We start from the raw sequence: 22,435 nt of genomic DNA, 5'->3' as shown, positions 1-22,435 counted from the left end.
GCTGTCAGCCAAAGCAAGATCATTAAGTCACTTTGTACCAGGGTCTAACGAATTTGAGACATGGCAAACGTACTTTACAAGACCCAAAGTCACCAAAAAAGTATAGATTAGAACCTCCTGGTACTAAAGATATGTCAAAATTAGCCTACTGGCCAGCCCTCCCCCACCTTCGCCTGGCTGGTTTCCTAGGCCCAGAAGCTTGGTATCTGGAAGCCACCAGAGAAAACTCAGTTGATATCAGAACTGTCATTAATCCACACCAGGGAGGTAAACAAGCATGCATTTGCTTTCCTGGAGTGAACACAGAATTAAGAGACACCTTTTATGTTAGTGATTTCTCATTTCCTTCTCCTGACAGGAGAATTGCAGTGAATTATTCCTGAAACGGATTATATTGAGCCAAAAGGGCTTGCCCTTGATACAGAGCCCAAGCTGTCCCAAAAGCAAAGCCATGCAGGGTGTACCTCAGAACCATCTGCATTGAAGTGGTCCAGCGCCTGTTTTCGGATTTCTCCCTTGATGGAACCATCCAGACGCTGTAAAAATAAACCACAAGGAAATCATAAGGTAGGAAGATCAGCTTCACTCAGAATAGAACACCAGACCTGCAACCTTTATCAGCGCAGCACCCACTGGGTAAAAATAACTGGAATGCCCCGGCAATGTGCTGTCTGGGGCTGTGCTTAATTAAGCAGCCCGCTCTACTTGCCCCAAGATCTCCCGTTACAAACTCAAGGTCAGAAGCTTCTGAATCAAAGGGCTATCTGGGTTCATCCAAGGATCAGAAAGGCTGCCAAGACCTATAAGGAAAAGAAGGCAACCCAAGCTCTGGTTTGAGGCTTTGTTTGCTTCTGCATCTGTGGGTACTGAGGAGACGAGGAAATACTACCCCTGGTCACCTAATAATTAGCTCCTGGGGAAAAAAAAAGCTTCATAGCTAATGTAGCTAAAATTTGTCCGGTTATTAAGTATTACACAAACAAAAAAATTATTTTCATCCTTTTGTTTGAAAAACATTTTGCAATAACAGAGAATGTTGAAAATTAAGTTGGTCATATAGCCCAGCTTCTCAAAATTGCACTCTAAAATGAGAGCCAAGTTCAACCAGCAAAATAAATGCATCTTTAAGAGAGCCTCTAACATTTCCTGGTACATAAAATGCTTTGGAGCATGTCAGTTCTAAGCAAAAATAAAATGTCAACATACAGAAACCACATATGTAAAATAAAAAGTAAAGATTACCTGTATGTTGTACATATAAAGCCCTTTCCACTCTAAAAATCATTTTAGTATTTCTTTCCCTCACAATCACCAGGGAGGACAAACAAAATACCTCGTTTTGCAGAAGGCAAAACTGACCCAAGAGAGGATGTCAGCTGGCCAATGACCAGTGACTGGCTGGGGACACCCTATGGAAGGACCTACATTCCCCCAGCTCACAGGTCTGCCGACCAGCCCCAGAGCCACCTGACCCCAAGTGGAAGCATACACAGGAACCCCCTTCTTTCAGATGAAGAGCCTCAGCCAACAGGTAAGTTTAAGTGGCAGGTTCACCGCCTTTATTTGAAATCCCAAAACCCAAATGGTCCCATTTAACATTCCCATTAATAGAAGACATTAGACATGATAAAGCTGAATGACTCCAGCCTACTTTTTCCCTGGAGAGAAAAGAAATGCATTATTTGACTTGATATCAAATGATTACTAGACCTGAAAGCTCACAGGGACCCAGTGCCTAACAGTGTACTGTATTTTGGTAATAACCACAGTACTAAACTATATGCTGTGACAGCTACTGAAAGACCACACAAGATGTCAGGGATATAGCAATGCCCTCCAGGGTATTTAGAAAGACAATCTATTAAGTTAGTTTTAAAGCTCAGCCTTCTTAGGAGAGTCACTGACTCCAAGTTTCTTCAATATCAGCAAAACTAGGCGAGTTGGCAGAACAGTCCATCCATTCAAAGTTAAAGAGAAAAACTATTTAAATAAAACTTAAAAATCAAAATGTTTTAAAAATATTATGCCAAGAGTAAAGGTAGATCGCAGACACATCTATACATAGCTCAGAAATCAGTTTCCCATAGTCTTACACCCAGAAAAATATTATGCTGAAGAAACTCTTTTCCACAAACTTTATTTTTCTTATCTCATAGGAGATAACTGAACAAAGACAAAAATCAGCATTAACAAGTCTGCAGAAGAAAAGGGGACCGTCGCCACGTGCTTCAGGGACCAGCAAGCTTCAGGCACACTGTTCCGCTGAGTCCCCGGCCCCACAGCCAGGGCTGGCCTCCCGGGAGCAGGAGCACGACACTGCCACCTCTCCTTTTCTGTCGAGGGCTTCGGTTTCTGTAACCAGGTTCCCGCCTCCTTCCTCTCTACCTTCAGCCCGGACTTGGGGAGGCCAGACATCGTCTAACAGGCTTTTCTCTTGCCCAGTTTTGCCTTCTCTCATCCCCCCCAAAAAAGAAAAATGATCTTCATGCAACCATGCTCATTATAGGGTTAGAGCATAAAGGCATGGAAGTAAAAAACCAAGACCTCCCTGGAGCCTTCATCTCAGCTTGTTTCACACAAAGGAACTCTTGTTCACTACGGCAGGGTAATTCAGCAAACAAAGCACAGAACCCAGGGGAACGGAGGGAGGGAGGGAGTCCAATTACCGAGCGCCCTTACCTGGAAAGGGTAGTGCTTAATAGTCAAGTACTCGGCCAGGATATCCAACATCCTCACCATCTGGGAGAAGATGAGGACTCTGTTCCCCCTTTCTCGGAGCCTGGTCAACAGTTTATCCAACAGAATCAGCTTCCCGCTGCTCCTGATCAGGGACTGAAGATTGAAAAGACATTCCAACGTTTAAAATCCTGCAGTCTGCCCTTCCTCTCTACGAGTTCTCATTTTTAAAATCACATTTAAGCTTTCTGAAGCTCTCTGTAACCTAAGTGACATATTTCTAGCAATTCCTGAAATGCTCTTTACCTGTCATCGATGACGTTATTGACACCACAATACTTCCGGATTTTTCCTAGCTATGTTAACTGTTCGCACCTGTTTTTAAAGCCCCTTCTGATGCTTGAGTCATTTTGATAAGCAACTGTAAAAACTAAACTGTGTCTGAGAAAGCAATGAGAACAGGATAGCAAGCACACACCGTGAGAACCTCCTGTCCATTCTCCCTCTCGTTTTCCTCGGGCGGTTTAATCAGGTAGCAGTGGTTACAGCACTTCTTCAGTTCCATCACGATATTCAGGAAGCCGGACGTGCTGCCTCTAGTTCCTTTGGCGAGAGCCTTGTAATTCCTGGTCAGGATCCATCTGCAAATTACAGATGATAATGACACTCTTAGATGCAAACAACAGAGTTGGGGTATGCTATGAAAATACGGATAGTGAATCTGGATCAAATCAACCCTCTACACTAGTCTGTGACTGCACAGGAAACCAAGTATCCACAGTAAACTATGAAATAATGCCACAGAGCTAGAATCAGCAAAATCAAGGCAACACAGACCCAAGTTTCTTCACTCAAAGAATTTACAAGGACAGACGGAGACAGGTTAAAATAAACTTAAGGGACATGACAACCAATCCTAATGAACAGAACATACTCAGATCCCAGTGCAAACAACCAACATATGTGTGAGCAGATGCATGTGCACATAAGTGTGCACATGCATCTGCTCACACATATATTTATGACACCTATTATTTATGACAACCAAAAAAACTGTAAACACTGGACATAAAAATACTAAGAAATTATTGATTTTTCTTAAGGCATGATAACAGTACTGATATCATGCTTGACTCTTTTTTTAAACTGGGGTATAACTGACACATTGAATTAATTTCATTACATCACATTACGGTTCAGTATTTGTACATACTGCGAAATGATCACAGTAAGTCCAGTTAACATCTGTCACCATAGAGTCACAATTTTTCTTCCTTATGATGAAGACTTTTTTAATCCGTTCTCTTATCAGCTGAGGTCACAATGTGGTGCATCACACTCCCACGTCTGACTCATTTTGTACACAGAAGTCTGTGCCCTTGGAGCCGTTTCACCCATAGCAACTGCCCATCTGTCTTCTCTATAAGCTTGGGGTGAGGTTCTTAAACTTGATTTTGGGGGGCTTATCTTTTTGCTTAACTCTGAGAAAAAGAGTCCCTATTTTTTAGATGTATGGGAACATTTATGCTATGTACCTGGAACATGTTTCAAATGACAGAAGGGCAGGAATGGGGACACAAAAGGAGATCTGGAGGAACTGAGAATGGCCCTGAGCCAGCACCGATGAAGCTGGACTGTGGGGGTACGTGACTCCACTCTATTCTGTGTCTGTATGCAGTATCGACAGCTCCCATAAAAAATATTTTTTTTAATCAAGGGAGTGTCAGACAAACGGGTAAGAGAGTTAAGTACTGAAAATTCAAATCTTGTTCTTAGCCACTTTGTATAATTAATGAAGAACAAGCAGGGACCGTTAAGATGGCCAAACTTCTAACTTCAAAAGGCTAGAGCTTTTATGGCAATATCATTTGTTACAATTACTCCAGATCCACCTTTAAATCATCAAAATGAAAGGCCAAGCGTCACAAGCACGCTGGATGCTGCTCTCTGTCCTAAACCCACCGTTTTGCCTTTAACATATTACAGCCTAGACCCAGGCCATACGCTCCCCGTGGCTCCTGGAGCACCTCCGCCTTCAGAACTTTTCCTTCTGACCTTCCATCCACAGCCCCAGCACACACCTCAGTGTGAACAGCGCTCCTAACTGTCCCCAGTTTGTCTTCCCTACCAAACAAACAGAAAGGCTCTGGCAAGAACACATTCCACTCATCCTCGTATTCCCAGTATCTACAGGATGCTTGGCATTATCTCAAAACCTTAAATGACTGAGTGAGTGGCAGAGTATATAAACAAGCCTGCTTACTACTAGTAGGGGGTTAGCACTGAGAATTCACATATGCTTCAGACCAGTTACAGAACGGAAGTACTGTGCACCCTCTCACCCAAATAAAAAAGCAAGGATAATAAGATGTCCTCTGACCATTACATTGCTCCTTAAGTCTGTGCTGAGACATCACAGAAAGAAACAGTTGGTTTGTCAGTTACCCCTCTCATGGCTTCGTGGCATTGACCCCAACCCCATCAGGCCTAACCCAGCCCATAACTTACTTGTAATACTGTTTCTGAAGGGCCGACATCTCCACCCTGAGAATCTGCTCCACTTTGGCAGGCAGGGATTTCTCCACATCTTTTTTCACTCTCCGGAGAAGGAAAGGCTCTAGCACCTTGTGAAGACTCTGGTAGCCGTTCTCTCTCCCTTTCCCGTGGTCTTCTTCGAAATCTTCCCAGAACTCAAACCTGGAGATGAAACAATAGTGTTACTTAGCTACGTAGTAGAAAAAGGCATTTTTCCCCAAAAAACATTTTTAAAGGAACTAAGTGATTAAAAAAAAATCTTCCCCATAGGGAAAGATAAATCTTATCTGTCACTAGCCCTTGAATATAAGAGAGGGGGAAATCAAATGAATTAAGTTCACCAGTCCACACTGGATAACAGTTTTCCAATTTTGAGAATGCACCTAGAGTTCACGAAACATTTCAGTATGTCACGCAATCAGTATATGCACAAACACAGTAAGTCACTGTGTGAAATATTATGCAGAAAAAATATCGATAATCTTTTAATAAGCTTCAATTCCTTGGGAAAATAAAATCCCAAGGTAAAAGAATAATCAGTGGCAGTATTAGAGCTGTCGCTGCTCAAAGGTGAAAGCTATGTAATTTCCATCAATAATCTTCACTATTCACAGACTGAAAAGTTAATGGATTATAACAACAGAAAAAGACAACAGCCCTTAGACAAGAACAATACAACTGATATAAAGTTATTAGTGCAATCTGCAGACATAAATTTTATTAAGGAATTTAAAAACTTGTCTCTCGTGTGGTTCTGCCTGAACTCTAGACAGAAGTTTCTCACATTTAAATTTTAATTCAACCATCTTCGGTTCACACTAAAAGACTTGTGGCAGAAATCCAGAATTGGTCGTTATGACCAATTTTCTTCAAAAATAAAAAAGGAATGAGGAAAATTTGTTTTACGAGGATCAGAAAAACATACTTTGTCTTGCCACACAAACACCCACGTGGAAGAACTAGCCTCGTTTTGTGTGCAGACAAGCTCAGTAGGTGAAAGGGCGCCTGTGACCGAGGCCACAACTGGAAGCTTAGTCACTGCCGTGGCCTGCTCTCCGACACCAGGAGGCCCAGCCCGGCTGAGGCCAGGCAAGTCCCAGAATGACAAACTGGAGTGACTCGACATTACCCGGGGGTGAGACGCTGGGTCACTCAAGGACTCAGAGCACAAGCTCTTTGGCAAGATGGAGAGTCAGGGACAGTAATGGCCACCAGGCACAAACAACGGCATCAACCGCATCTGGGGCTACTCCTGAACTCATCATAAACGGCCAGGCACTGTGTCAGGGGCCGCCAGGTGGGTCAACACAAGCCTTAGAGACAGCCCCAGCATTGTTAAACCTCTACCAAAATGATCAAGAAAAAGAGACAAGACACTAGTTACCGCAACACAAAAATAACATCACTACTAATCCTTCAAAAATCAAAAGGATGAGGAAATATTGTAACTTTATGTCAAGAAATAGGGCAAGTTAGAGGAAATGCACAAATTCTTAGAAAGACACATTTTAACAAAACTAAACCAAGAAACAGAAAACCAGAACAGACCTGTAACTGGAAACTGAATTAGTCATTAAAAAAATCTCTCACAAAGGAAACCTAAGGCCCACAAATATGCACCAGTGGAAAAGAACTGAGAATCCAGAAACGGACCATTACATTTACAGTCTCAACTGATTTTCAACAAAGGTGCCCTGACAATTTAATAATGAAAGGGTATTCTTTTCAACAAATGGCCCTGAACAATTTCCAAAATCCCTCTGCAAGAAGGATGAACTTAGGCCCTCACACTTAACACTATAAACAAAAAAGTAACTCAAAATGAAATGCAGACCTAAACGTAAGAACTAAAACTTCTACAAGAAAATAAGAAAATCTTTGCAAACTTATGTGAGGCAAACATCTTATTTTACATCAAAACACAATCCATTTTAAAAAACAGTAGCAGTGTACTTCATCAAAGTTAACTTCTGCTCTTCAAAAGGCAACATTAAGAAAATGAAGAGACAAGCCACAGACTGGGACGGATACTTGCAAATCATACACTACTAGCAAAGCATTTTCATCTAGAATACCAAAAATAAAGAAAAAGAAGTTAAAAACCTGTTTAACACAGAAGACAGATGATCCAACTTTTCAGTGAGTGAAAAGACTTGAAAAGACATTTTACCAAAGATATACAAATGGCTAATGAACTGATGAAAAGAGGTTTAACATTACTCGTCATTACAGAAATCCAAGTTGAAACCATGACATGCCACCACACACCCAGGATGGCTAGAATCCAAATGACTGACAATACACCAAGTACAGTACTGGTGACGATACAGAGGGAACTAGCAAACTGAAACATTTCTGATGGGAACATGCAATGGTACAGTCTCTTTGGACAACAGCCTGGTAGTTTCTTAAGAACTATATACTTTCCTAGCAACCCAGCAATTCCACTCCTAAACATCTAACCAAGGGAAGTAAAATGTACGTCCACACAAGAACACGACAGCTCAGCACTAAAACAATCCAAATGTCCATTAAATGAATAGGCATACAACGGAGTATTAGTCCACAGTAAGAGAATAGTCCCTGATTAACTATGACAAAGGTGAATCTCAGAAATATTATGCTAAGTGAAAGGAGCCAAAAACAGAAGCCTACTTATCAGGAACCCATTTATGCAGAATCTCTAGGAAAGGTAAATCGCTACAGAGGAAAGCTGATTCGTGAAGGCCTAAGATTGCAGATAAAAGCAGAGATTAAGGGAATTTTGGGGGGTGAAAAAATATTCTAAAACGAGATTACGGTGATAGATGCACAACTCTACAAATTTACTAAAAATGTTCAATTGTATCCTTCCAATGGTATGCTTTATGGTGTGCTAATTATGTTGAAAAGTTGTTTTAACAGTTAACACCACATGGGGGGGAAGGGACCATTTCTGTGTTGGTCATTAGGCTACCCATAATGCCTTGATCGGTGTATGACTCACAGTAGGCACTCTTATCTTTTTTAAATTGTAGAAAAGGCAGGAGCATTCACCTGCCAGTTTGACACCCCTCAACCGCACTGCTGACTGGGTGCCAGGTCCTATTCTTGGCAATCAAGTGCAACAGATCCCTGTTACGTCTGGACTCATAATTTAATGACATGAGAAGGATGAGGGAATGAAAAAAAAAAAAGGTGTCATATAGAAAATGCAACAGGGTAGGGATGGTCAGCATGTCTAACAGGCTACTTTAGGTTGGATGGTCTGAGAAGGCCTCTAAAAAGAGGTAGTCACATAAGCTAAGGCAATAGTGTTAAGTGACTGGCCAGGTGAAGACAAGGAGAAAATTCATTGCAGACCAAAGACATGGCAATGGCATGGCATGCTACAGGAACGAAAAGATGGCCAGAGGGGACGACGCAGAATGAGCGGTGGAGAAAGAGGAACGATACGCGTCGGGTACCGTCAAGGGGCAGACTGAATAGGGTCCTTCACATCAGGGCAGCCAGTACAGATTTCATTTTAGGCATCATCAACCACCAGTGGGTAATTTTAACTTTTATGAAACTGGATACCATCTCTCCCAAAGAAATCTTTAATGAGTTAAAGACTGGAATAAGACCTTAAGCTGATGCTTCTGTTAGCAAAGGTTTGGATTTAAGTATTTCTAATGCTTGTCAGATTATGTACCTTATAGACTTCATTTAATTTTTACTCAGTACCTTGTAAGAACAGTGAGAAGGTCTGATGTTTCCTATTTACTCATTATTTCCCCAAAGCAGTAACGGATTCAAATATTTGGTAGACAACCTTCCCTCCCTAACAGGCTGATTTCTCTGCCTTCTGTCATTTATTATGGAACGCTGTAATACATTTGTTCCTCCCTCAGTCAATGCTTTGCTTTCCCCAAAACATGCCATCCATTTTCCCTAAGGTCTACTAAAAAAAGAGTTAAAAAGCATTGGCATTTCAGACATTCCAGCATGTTTTGAAATACACAGTAAGGAGCTTACTTCTCCGGCATAATAAAGTGCAGCAAGGACCAGAGCTCTTTGAGGGAATTCTGAAGAGGGGTCCCCGTAATCAGGAGCCTATGGTTGGACTTGAAATCAATCAGAGTTTTATACAATAAAGAGTCATCATTCTTCAACCGATGGGCTTCATCCACTCCCAGAAAGGCCCAGTTAATACTGCCCAGCACAGTCTGAAGTGAAAACAAAACAGAACGAGCCACCAGGTCAGAAGGGAACCCAAAAGTGCGTTCAAGTGTTAATCATCTCTGTACAAATACCACCACAAAGGTATACACAGGAACATTTATTCTCTGCTGACTTAAAGTACACAAAGACTCTTCTGTTTATTTTAGTTGGTTGCCAGATTTATGTCTACTCAAAAGGGCACATCCTCCTGGAAGAGATATAGGGAATCTCTTATGCCAGGTATTGCTGTGTGCTCTTAAGAAAGAATGCAAAAATTGATATGCTGGGCGAAAAAAAACACAGAAAAACAAAAGAAAGTGATTTGGCAGTCTCTCCTTAGTGAATATTCTTCTCTCCCTGTTCTCCAGCCCCACTGTGAAGCACAGAAACATCAGGAGTCACCAAACTGACCTTTACACTTATTTATCACCAATGGGATCACCTGTCACATACATTTCTTAGTAACAATAGAAAGGAGATAACTTGGAAGAGTTCCGTTTTCTGCCCTCCTCATCACAGAGACTGTCCCCACCGAGTGCTCTGGAGAAACCTTAGCAAGGACAGGATGGCTCTCAGGCCCCGTTTCCAACACCTGACTAGAACCTCAGGGAAGTTACAGGTCTCAATACACCTGCATCCTGCATCATTCAACTGGACCAGGTGACCTAAGGCCCCCTTCAGCTGCGAGGTTCTAATTTTTATTAACAACCTTCAAATTCTTTCTGGATTTGTCTGTTCATTTGTTTGCTTTTTTAAAGAAATAAAGACAGATAACATGGTAACTGGGGGGTATAAACCCCACCATTTGGATAAGTCACTCTAGAAAACTTAGCCTTTTAGCTACCAGTTACATACCTTATCTTTTAGGAGGATCTCGTATGTTGTAATAAGTGCATTGAACTTGAGCCTTTTGGTCTGAGAATGAATCCATTCATATTCCCGTATCTATAAAAGAAAATGATAATTAAAATACAATTTCCACTTTTACTTTTCTCTATCACCAGCAAGTCTTATGACATGCAACAGAAACATGTTCAACTAAAAAATCTGATTAGAATTTAACAAATACCGTACACATTCTAAAATGACATAATTTAAGCATAAAGCAGTAAAAGAATTAAAAGGTCTATCACTGAGCGGCAAAAACATTACTGCCAGAATTCAAATAAACTGTCGTTTCCCTTCGCCCCTCCAACCCCAACACAATTGAGCAAGTGATGCATTTCGTCAGCAATTAATTCCCAAAATGAGGGTTTTCTTAAGGAAATATAATCTGATTATTTCTCTGGGCAAGGCAATACTTTTATTAACGAGTAACTCCACCCACTAGCTGGGTCAGAAATTTCATTAATCACAGGGCACAGAGATATGGGCCCCAAGGAAGAGGAAAGTGAGGGTTAACAGATGAAAACAGCATTTAACACGAGTAAAAACAATGTCAACGTGAAGGGAACACAAAAGCTGACACATTCTCAAGGAGGGTGTAACTGGACACCCAGCCAGCAGCACGAGGGCCCGCGACACAGCTCTGCCGTTTGCTTGACAAGTTAGAAAAGGACACGAAGAACAAGGAGTACATGTGGCCGATCACCGCCAAAGGGGAAAGAAAGAAAAAAAAAAATAGTGAGGACCATTAAGAAAACTTCCCTGATGCCACAATTTTTCAGAGTTCTCCTTGTCTTCGTTATTACATAAAGAGCAATCTAAAAAGTTTATTTTTCTTTCGTAATGGTTAAAAAAAATAAATTAGCAAAGCTAAAAACTATTCTATGCTTAGAAATTCAAAATTAGGGCAATGAAATCTGCCAGGGATTAGGTTAGACAATGAAAACATCTAATAAAAATAAATTTGAATCAGTCTGATAATACATGACTCTAACATTTCCCTCAAAGGTTTCTGGATTCCTGATGATTTGCTTGCATTTATACAAGCAGCACCCGGGAAACAGCACACTCAAACACACGGGGTGAAAGAGCAGGCGTGTGGGCCCAGACACGTCTCTGTCCCACCCCACGTTCCAGGGGCCTGGGGACCAGTGTGAAACTCTCAGTCAGTATCTTCCTCGGCTGGCTGGAAAAATCATGGTCTACTCTGAAGACTATCGTGAGGACTACAGGCAACATACATAAAGCACCAAGCACAGGGCCTGGCACATAACAGGTGCTTCTTAAAAAAGTTATAGGTATTATCAGGAAAAGAACTGCCAAACAAAGATAAACATTAAGGCCCAGTGTTCTGAGTTTCTGATGCTAAGTGTGATAACAGGCAAATCTCCCTTCTGCCACCTTGGAATGGCTCCTTGTCCTTTCCCCTTATCCCTTGCTTGTAAGTTACGCAACCTCACCATTTTAATTAATTTTTGTTAAGTTTTAAATTTTTTTCAATTACAAACAGCAACAATAATATTAACATTCTATAAGGTATTAACTCCTTCTTATAACCCTTCATAAGTAAAGTGGTCTTGAAAGTACAGAAGACAGAAGAAAAAATTAATACTGCAATCTAAGAGATTCCCTCACGAATTTTCTTTAAATACAGTAAGCGTATTTTAAAGAACATCTAAGTTGCATTTTTGTGATACATATTATCTCTCAGTATCAGGGGCACAGCAGTGTCAGAATCATAATTTTACTAAACACTATAATGGGTACAGGTCAATTTCCAAAACACATTCATCACACAGATTCCATCCCAGTTCTTTTGGTTTACACACCGTATTTCTGCTCATCAGGTCACCTATGTAAACCACTACGTTAATCTCTGGTGCCCAGATCTCAAACTCCCTCTGCCATGAGGTGAGGGTGGATAAAGGGACGACTATAAGAAAGGGGCCATACAGCTGGTGTTGGTGGAACAGGTAGGAGAGGAACGATATGGTCTGGATGGTCTTTCCTAGGCCCATTTCATCAGCAAGGATTACACTGTTACTTCTGCAGGGAGAAAAAAGAAAAATCATTAGTTCATTCTCACACACACACACACACACACACACACACACACACACACAGTATGTGCACAGAGAGCAAGGACACCACTGCCCCACTCTGTCACCAAGTAAGACATTTCGTAGTGAGCCTCAACTGTATTTCCTCTCACCTGCAGTCAAGCCTCCTACATAAAATAGGACAAGCTACAAACAACAATGAGTGACCTAAGCATGGTCAAGACTTGGATTACTGCAAGCGCCTACTCAGACCATGTTCCTGACCTTGCCTTTGGTCTCCTACGTATATCTCTTGTAACAGAGAAGGCACGTGGACTCAAGCACATGACCTTGGCTTCCAATACTGAAAGCAGGGCAGACTGGCTAGCCCCACTGTAGTGAACCGACTGCCTGACAGTCACGAGTGTCTGCTCGAGTTACCCACCCAGTCCACTGCATGCCACCACGTTGTTCAGTGCTACACACACTGCCCCTAGGTCTATGTGCTGCTGTGCATACAGCTTGTTTTAAATACACCACAGTCTACAGCAGGGGTAGGCTGTAGGGTCCTGAATTCTGCCCCCGCACCTACTGAATCAGAGTATCTGTGAAAAAGCTCGGGAATCTGCATTTTTAACAAGCACTTCTGCATACTCTGATGCAGGTGTATTCCTGGGACCACACTTTGGAAAGCCCTGCTTTAGCACACGGGCTGGATTTGAGCAGGACACCAATAGGGACAGGACTGTGCAGAGATAAGGGGGGAAAAAATGACGAAATGGCCAGAGTCAGGAAAAGTATGTTCAGAAAATAGTAAATAGCTTATTCAGCAAAAAATTAGGAATACATGTATGACACAGGTTGCAAATATTAAAAGTTTCTTGAAAATCGGGCCACTGAAGGTTTACACACATATAATCCATGTTTATGCAGTGAAGCAGAGAATGTGGGACTGATACGCAAGTTAAAGACAACTTAACTGAATAAACGAGACATTCACTAGGAAAAGATTAAACTTGTAATTTAGGGAAAAAGCACACAAAAGAACGAAGCAGAACATATTCAAGGAAGGGAAAAGGAGAAGGCCATTTCTCTATAAATCTCAGACACACCTATGTTATGTACTGTTCAGACACAGCGTGTTCCTGAGTCCTCATTATGTCTCTCACCTTTCCACTCTGCTGACAGGAAATGATCAATTTTCAGCAACATTCATTTCCTCTCCCTAACAAACTTTTCTCCCTAGAATACTGTATTCAAAAACTGGTTGAATCTGTGGATTTGAAAGGCTGACTGGACTTCCCCAGAAAGGAATTCTCTCCATCTCATAATTTTCTTACTTCTACAATACACAGGAGAAAGAAGTAATGCTTTGCATCTAACAACAAAGAAGCCAGCAGCAGTACAGACAATTCCGAACATCTTTTTCTACCTACTTGCACCAGGAATGAGCAAGCCAGTTGAGGCCTTCTAGCTGATAGTCACGGAGCTCTAGATTTTCCCCTCCTAAATATGCCGGCTGTTTCTTTAAAGCTACAAAGCGTGGTCTCTGCTTCAGGGCCTGAAAAACAAAAATTAGCAAAGTAAAGATCTCCCCAATATCTGATGAACCTTTGTATCAATACATCTTCCCCCTAAAAAACCCCAAAACACCAAAGCCAGCCAACACCACACCTTGCACTCTCTTGTTGGAATGGTTTTTGAATTGTTCCGACTGTGGAAGCTGTCGATGCAGCCCTGGAATTTTTTTCCTATCAAGGCTTCGTCTTCCCAGCTGCACTCTGAATAAGGCAGTCCCATCCACTTGCATAGATATTCAGGTTCATTCGAAGGTGCCGGCTTCCGGCTGTGAGCTAGTTCACATGTAAAAATACACAGGTCATCCACTGTCCATTAAAGGAGGGGAGTGACATTCTGTTTTACATATAATGAATGAAACATCACGTGGCAAAACATGAGCTGTTGGTAAATGCTGAACATTTATAAATAAGATTACTTACCAGGAAAATCTGTTTGACCCAGTGTAGATTTGCTTGTCTTCATAGCTAAACAAATGGAAGATAATAGAGAAAGTTATCACTATAACCAAGGAGTGACACTTTAAGTCCTATGAACAAGAATATTAATACACGGTCTCCCATCTTAAAAAGAAAAAAAACTCTCAGGTCCACATTGCCCTGTTCTCTGTGCCTCTTGACAACATGATGCCCAAGGAGAGCTGTTTTCACTCCCTGTCCACTGCTCCTTCTCCCCAGAAGCTGCCCCAAGCAGGCTGCATCCCCACCACTCCAGGACCTGCCGCCAGTGCCCTACCTCTCGCAAGACACAAGGATCCAGTCCCAGTTGGACCCTGTGGACCAGCAGCATTTCCGCCTTCCTGAGCCACGTGGATCACTTGCCTTCCAGTCTCCCACCCTCCCAGCTCTCCTATCTCACTGGCTGTCTGTTCTCAGTCTCCTTCTGCTGGTTTCTTGCTGACTTCCAAAAGCCAAATGCTCTCGGACTTCCTATTCTCACCATGTGAACTATTTCTGATGATCTCTTTAAACCTCAGGCTTTAAATACGATCTATGTACTGATGCATTCCCACATGTGAATTTCCAGCCCAGACTAGGAGTTCTAAGACCCACACATGCTACAGCCTTCACAATACTCTCCATTTGGTGACTAAGAAGTTCATCAAACCAGGTTCATTTTCCACCCAAACATCAGCTCTTCCAGTTCAGGAAGTGGTGCCTCTATTCTCCTGTTTACTCAGGTCAAATACCTTGGCATCACCCCTGACACCTCTTTCTGTCATTCCCTCACCTCCAAATTTATCAGCACATCTTGTTTGCTTTTCCTTCTAAGTATATCTAGGCATCTATTCCCAAAATTAAATCTATAAAAAAAAGTGTTTTTTTAATTTACATCATTCCCATTATTCGTGGAGCTCACACACTGCTAAAATAAGTCTCTGTGTTCTTACCTATTACCCTTTCTACTATCTGATACTGTTTGTTCAACTCTGAGGCTAGCTCTTGTTGGCAGTTGAAATATTCCACATCTTCAGGAGAAACTTTCCCCAACCTGGACAGAAGACAGAAAAAGCACATCCTCATTAAATTTGGGGTATCTGTACACACTTACCAAAGCGAAGTCAGAGACAGGAAAGGAATCTTGTCTTCACTTCCACCTGCCCCTGCAGTACTCTAACTAGGCCAGAGATTTTACAAAAAACATACACTTTTAGAAAACACCAACCAACTCAGACCCCTCTCTGATGTGGCCTGTTTCCAAAGAAACCTAAAAATAACTACTTTGTGGCAAATTCATGTAATTTCATGGGATAAACTCATGTATCCAAACAGACTGAAACAATATAACTGTCTTCCAGATTTAAAAATATACCATTTTTATTATATAGTGGGCTTTAGGAGTGCTTGAATGTGACATTCTTTGGAAACTATCCTTAGCACCAAAGCTCTTTAAAAGGACAACATTAAATAATACTGTACTTCTGAGAATTTTAAATTTCTATGCCTTATAAGCTACTCTTATTTTAGGAATATTTTTATATTTTGCTCAGAGGGAAAATACGTGACTTAGTGAAGTAGCATATTTTGTACTACAATAAAAGAGAAATTAGAACTCATCTGTCCCTATTCCTAACACAGAATAACCTGATCACGTTACACTGGCAGGTAGGATGACCAGGTATATGGACGCTTCCTGTCCCTCAGGCTGCAAATGTATTTCCTTAAGCCATGATGGGAAATGTACCATTGCTTGATTTCATCCTCTTTCTTCTTGAAGTTCTCGAGTTTTTTTAGGCCCTTCACTTTCTGCTGCTGCAAGGACTCTTCACTCTCCCACGTGCTGTGGATGTAAGACCAACCCTTCCACTTGATGAGGTACTGGACTTCGCCTTCCTCCTTTTCCGGGTCGAAGTCACCACTTGGGTCTCCGTTAGCTTCAACTGCATACACAGTAGTAGATGCTCCAGTGGCTGCGAAAGGATTCAGTTTCAACAAACCTTAAAAAGTATGTGAAAGCAGACACTGAAAAGTTTCCCATGAGCACAACTGTCTAAAGAGTCTCTTTCTGGATAAAGCACCAAAATCCTTCAACTTGAAAGAAGCAGAATTTCACAAATATAGAATAAACAAGGTCAGTAATTTCAAATATTTTCAAAATGAAGATCCGATTTTTATACTTTAAAATATATTCCAATTTGCTAGTGAAACTAAAAAAAAAAAAAAATCCTTGTGCCCAAACACAATAAAAATGGAACAGAAACATCTGTTCATTTTGGTACCTACTAACTCAGAAAGCAAATCCAGACCTCCAGGAATATTAAAAACAAGGCAAGAAAATAAATATCTCTCCACCAATTACCCAAAGTTCTCTGTTAACTCTATTAACCTCAAGTAAGACTAGATTAAAAAAAAAAAGGCAGAGAAAAATGAATTAGGTGTTATCTTGGTATTTCCTATATTGAAAGATTACTTTAAAGAAACTAAGTTATGAGATATCTCAATTTGATTATAAAAAATCTTCACTATCGTTCAAATATGCATTTAATCTACTGCATACTTTTCACAAGATTCAGAAACAAGTAAAGGCATATTTGCTTAATGTTAATGAGCAAGAAGCTCCACTACATCACTGCCGTTTAAGACAGTAACACATCTTTACTAGCTTCAAGTCTCAAAAATGTAAAACACATCCCTCTGGTCTCAGCTCTGAGACATGAAGACGGGGTCAGAAAAACTTCCCCATTTCACAACCAATACAGGCACGGACTGAGTGAAACGCATCACTTCAGAGTTGAAACGTGTAACATTTGGGCCTCACTAAGCAGCTGTAGAGAAGTATTTTGCTTCCCAAAGGCACATACCTCCTTTCTTGCCCAGCCGTGAATCTAAGACCTTTTCGATGGTTTCACTATTATCCTGCTGGTCATCCACTCCTTCGCCAGTCATTTCAATGAGATCGTCGGAGTCAGTCTCGAAGTCATCATCTTCTTTATAACTGCAGGAGGGACAATGCTGAGTGAGGGGAAACTCTCTCTTCAGAATTTAACTCTGCCATATAGAATGTCGTTAGAAAAAGGAACCGTACCACGCTGCCTCCAGTACGCTGTTGTACAGATCGGCCACATATAAAGTAGGCTCCAAGTTCCCTGTTTGTGTATGAGTGCATGTTCATGGGTAACTACAGGAAGGCTAATCCATGTTTCAAAATAAAAATGGACTACATTTACACTGATTTGTGTAAGCAAGATATAAAAAACTTTAAGGACATGCGTATATGTTCTTTTTTAGTGAGATCATTACTATATAATAAGAAAACAACTACACTGAAAATGTAGAACGAATTTTCAAAAAACACTACTCCTGGGCAAAAGACAAGCAACATTTCTAAGATTAAATGTTTTAACCCTGTGTTTTGTCTCCCAATAACCAGGATATGAAATTTAAGTATCTTCAAACTGTTAAGACCTTCAACTAACATACTTCCTTTTAATAAAATGCTCAAACATGACCCTCCACCACATATTAACAACAGGTGTCGTGGGAGTCATACAAGAGAAAAGCACAGTCCTGGACTCGAGGGCAGCTGTGGGAGGAGACACCTCTGCATTAGCAAACTCAGCGTCTAGTCCTGGGTTTGGGATCACTCACTGGATACACTGGACAGGGTACTAATATCTCCAGAACTCAGTTTCAACACCGCTAAGTGGATTAAGAAAACTGCATATTTTCTAAATAAAAATTAAATGCCCTTTAATTCATGTAACATAAAATACTGTTTGCATGAATCTATTCCTTTATTTCAATTTCTGTTAATGCTTCATACCCTATTAGTAAGCTTGATAAAATTATTATACCCAAATACTATATATAAGCTGAACTTCAGAAAAATTTATCTGATCCCCAGAGCAAATCAGAAGCAAGAAAACAACCCAAACATCTTTCCTAAAAAAAGGATGTGATGAAATGAAGATACCTCGACAGAACATGAACTTAAAGCAGCTCTGTTTACAGGAATGAAGGCCTGCAATGAGCCATTGCTACTCTTTCCACATTCCCGTTGGCCAACACCCCTCTTCTGCAAGAACACAGAGCAGATTTCCAAACGCCTATGCAGGACATAGGTAATTATTTTTGCTTAACAGATGCACAATCCTGGGCTTCAAACCAAGTGCAAGCCAAGTAAACTATCGCCCTCACACTACCGAAAACCTTTTGGGGTGTAACCTACCTAACATTTTTAGCCGCTCTGCGACGAGTCTGCCTTTTTGGAGCTTCATCGTCATCATCATCATCATCAGAAGACTCTTGTTTTTTTTTCTTTCCACGCTGAGCTTTAGGTTGCTTTTTAACACGAGGTTTCGGCACTGTTCTAAAATGAGAAGAGAAAAAAAAAAATGGCCACTTTTACTATCATTTGTTTACTTCAAATCTGCATAATTGTATTTCCCAGATCAGGGGTTCACATGTAGGATTAATCAGGGCAAAGTTAGAAATTATATTCCTGGGTCCCATTCTCTGAGATTCTAATTCACTAGAAATCTGCATTTTCAACATGAAAGTGATTCTCGTGCTAACAGTCTTCAGTCATTGATTAGAGATAGAGTGGGTTCTCAGGCAATGGTTCCCCACTGCTCCTCGGGGTCACCTGACATACACATACACAAATTTCACTTCTGGGGACTGATCGTACAGATACACACCAGTACAGGCATATTAAAAGTATGCGCTGGAGTATTGTTTGCAATAACAAAAGATTAGAAAAACTCTTAAGTGTTCATCAACTGGGAACTAGTTCAATAAATAGGATACTATGGAGCCATAAAAAAAGAAAATGAAGGGAGTGTTTCCATGTACTGATATAGAAAGATTTCCAAGGTAATGAAAGAAAAATACACAAGGAGCATGGGATGCACAACCTGTATAAAGGGAGGAAGGATAAGAAATAACTACGCATATATTTTTATGCATAAAATGTATCTGGAAGGCTACCGGGGAGACTGCCCTGCCACAGACCAATGAACAGACCGAGGACACAGTCTTCCAGTGACGCCCGTGCACAGCCAGGACCGGGGGCCATAACGCGGGAGCTCACACATGAAATCCCCAAATTACTACAGTATCAGTGGTAAAAAGGTGACCAAAGAAAAGGGAGACAAAAACTCCCAATCACATCGATCTGTTTCTGTGAGACCTACCAAACCAATGCTACACAGGGGAGTCAAGGTTAAGGGCTCAGTAAATGACGGGGAACGTCTGGAAGACAGAACTGAAGAGCTGACCCATTCCCGAGTGCTCAAACCCAGGTGGAAGGAGACTAAACTCAGCTGCTGATTCCCCTGGGGGTGGGGGTGGGGGGACAGGTATGACGCCCTAAGCCAGGGGTCGGCAGACACTTCCTGTAAATAGCCAGAAGGTCAAGATTTTCTGCTTTCCCAGACAAAAGGCGAAACTGAAGCTACTACACAGCTACTTATGTAGTGAGAGAAAATAAATGTTCACATGTTTTATAGTGACAAAACTCAAAATAAAATAATGAGTTTTTCTTGTGTGTGTTACATATCTACTAATGAGAGTATCATTCTTTCTGAAAAGGCAGTATTGCATTTAATTGGGATTCAAACTGACTGTTTCCAATAGTCACACTGTGAATGTCTCCCTGTAAAAGCAATGCTTAGCTGGCACGCCGCACAAAGTGAGTGGTGAGTGGGATCTGGCCCAAAGGCAAGCACTCGCCAACAGCACCCTATACCCTCCTGCAAGGGGGTCAACTCTCCTGGGGCCTCTCCACCCCCTGCCCACCTTCCCCAACACCAGCACTTTATGTTGTCCTCTGATCAAAAATCACCAGTACCCTGCTGCCTCGGCCTACTTCCTTTCCTGCACAAGTAGATTCTCTGTTTAATATTACACAGACTATATGAACAAGGTAATAAACAGGGAAGTATGCTTTCAACTAGGCAACACACATTTTAAACTTTACAATTAGCTCCCTCAGAAAGAACCTGTACAGTGGTCAAACGCACAGGGAGCGCTTTTTAGAAGATACATTCTTCCCTCAGACCGAATCCTCCATGGAGTGAGAAACAGTAAGTCACTCTGAGCTACACACCGTGCAAACCCCCACAGTCAACACAAGCAGCTCCGTCATCCGGGCACTTGCTAACAATGCAGGCTGGCAAGAAGTGAACCACAGACATTCCGAACCCAGGGCCATAACACACTGCATTCCACCAATCAAGGCTCCCCGGCTAGCACTGCGCCGTCTGCACCTAACGCAAACTGGGTTCCACCAGAAGCAGAGACGGTCAAGCAAACACTGCACCTTCTGGGCACAGGCCTCCTGGCTTTCACTTTTATTTGCTCTGGTTCACTCTCTGCACTGGTGCCTTGTTCCTGTTCATCTTCTGAGGGCTCCCGTTTCCATTTTTCTCTGTGATCAAAGCAAAGCAGAATGATTTTTTTTCCAAAAGAATTCTTCCAGGTTATTTACTTGAAGAATCTGACAACACTAATGTTGATTTAATTATCCAAAAGACAGAACGTGTATATTTTAGTTTTATGCTAAAGAGATTTCTTCTAGCTCCATTGACATTTTGGTTCTGTTCTTTCGTGGACTATGTAATATCTATTCCTCTTTTCTCTCTTGTAACAAAATAAATGAAAATGGAAACTAAGAATGTATGTTTTAAACTATTTATTCTGGAAAAAAGTGCCACTAAATCTCATATTGTTTTGATTACTATCGGTGACCAGATTGGAGCTATAACATATACTCACTCAGTTCTTCTTAGATTTTAGCATCAATCAGAGCCACCTAAAGGGCTTATTAAAACAGATTTCTGAGGCCACAACCAGTTTCTGATTCCGTTGGTCTAATGTGAAGCCTAAATTTTTAATTTTAACAAATTCACAGATGATGCTGATACAGTTAGGGACCTCTTTGAGAACTCTCATACTAGATATTTTAACAGAATACATTTGAGGAAATCATCCCTAAAATTACTTTTTAATGATAAACCTACCACCTACCATCTCAATTATCTATGAGCTGAAGATGTAGTTTTTTGTAGTTTTTAGGAAGGTGTTCCTTTGCTCCTTGAGATCTCAGAAGGTGTGAAAGGGCCATACCCTACAGGTGTCTCAGTCCCCTGGTGTTTGAAGTTTGCTGGAAAACCCAATAAGGTGCCACAGGGACTGAGCGCATTTCTCATCTATGGGGAAGGAGGAACATATAATAGCTAGTGGGCATAAAATCTAAAAAAAATAAAATAAAATAAAACAAAAGGCAAGTATCTTGGTGTTTCTTTGCAAATAAAACAATCACCACTGGGTTTCTTGGTCTTTGAGTAGTAAACGGTTATGCTAAAGACACCTGTTTGCAGAACTGCAGACCTGCAAAGTCAAACCAACCTTGTTCATGGGAGAACAGGTCAAAGTAATAGTGGAAGCTTGTTGCAGGAAGGTGGCTGCTCTGGGGAGCCTGAGAACCTTGTAGGCAGGAGCCTGTAGGTTGGCAACCTACACCTGAATTTGTAGAGACTTTAGGGAAAAAAGTTTTTTTCAAGTCTTCCATGAAAAGGCAGTGAGACACTTTATGTCCATTACTTAGGTTCTAGTGACCCTGTTTCACATCCATGTCCCTAATAGCAGCTCAGTCCCTGTGGGCAGGGCCGTGTTTGTTCATCTTTGTACCAGAGCGCAGGTCAAAGGCAGGCAAAGAGAGATACTCCCTTGTTAAGTGAAGAAATAATTAAAGAGTGAGCCCTGTCAGCCTATCCGTCAGACGGGTAGGGTGCTTTTGGAAGTGTTAGGGACGCACACAAGTTAAGACAGTAAGGCCTATTAGCACTGCCTAATCCTTCAGTCTCTCTAAAACAATGACCTCCTTATGCCTAACGACACTCTGGGCACCTAGCTTATTCTCTTTCCCCAGAGCCTAGACAATACGCATCTGCTAAAGAATCCAAACAGAAGTGATGGCCAGCAAGGAAGCCAGAAAGATGTCTGCAGCAGCGGGGAGATTGGCACACAAAGCTGCAGTGCCCCAGGACCGAGTCCCGCACAGCCGGTGCTGCAGGAGGGGCTCACGCAGTCAGCTGC

At 41.5% G+C, this 22,435-nt stretch overlaps 1 protein-coding gene across 5 annotated transcripts in view; it reads right to left on the bottom strand.

Annotated features, from left to right (window-relative positions):
• Positions 1–22,435, bottom strand: part of CHD2 (chromodomain helicase DNA binding protein 2) — an 85,203-nt gene that overhangs the window by 36,844 nt on the left and 25,924 nt on the right. For 3 of the 5 annotated variants that reach the window (XM_045824718.1, XM_045824720.1, XM_045824715.1), the window contains 15 exons: positions 20,658–20,765; positions 18,564–18,704; positions 17,197–17,330; positions 16,080–16,332; positions 15,286–15,386; positions 14,318–14,362; positions 13,992–14,170; positions 13,754–13,878; positions 12,108–12,324; positions 10,249–10,338; positions 9,208–9,398; positions 5,185–5,373; positions 3,155–3,317; positions 2,680–2,832; positions 465–536 (listed from right to left, as the gene is read on the bottom strand). In XM_045824718.1, the coding sequence (XP_045680674.1) occupies positions 465–536; positions 2,680–2,832; positions 3,155–3,317; positions 5,185–5,373; positions 9,208–9,398; positions 10,249–10,338; positions 12,108–12,324; positions 13,754–13,878; positions 13,992–14,170; positions 14,318–14,362; positions 15,286–15,386; positions 16,080–16,332; positions 17,197–17,330; positions 18,564–18,704; positions 20,658–20,765 (2,161 nt within the window). The remainder of the gene's footprint in view (positions 1–464; positions 537–2,679; positions 2,833–3,154; positions 3,318–5,184; positions 5,374–9,207; positions 9,399–10,248; positions 10,339–12,107; positions 12,325–13,753; positions 13,879–13,991; positions 14,171–14,317; positions 14,363–15,285; positions 15,387–16,079; positions 16,333–17,196; positions 17,331–18,563; positions 18,705–20,657; positions 20,766–22,435) is intronic. The other 2 variants (XM_045824716.1, XM_045824719.1) reach the window with 2 other exon arrangements.

The sequence above is a fragment of the Phyllostomus hastatus genome, unplaced genomic scaffold, assembly GCF_019186645.2.
Source record: "Phyllostomus hastatus isolate PE091 unplaced genomic scaffold, TTU_PhHast_1.1 phas_scaffold_555, whole genome shotgun sequence".
In the NCBI taxonomy this organism is placed as follows: domain Eukaryota; kingdom Metazoa; phylum Chordata; class Mammalia; order Chiroptera; family Phyllostomidae; genus Phyllostomus; species Phyllostomus hastatus.
The sequence above is the reverse complement of the archived record's forward strand: the minus strand, read 5'-3'. Positions and strand labels throughout refer to the sequence as shown.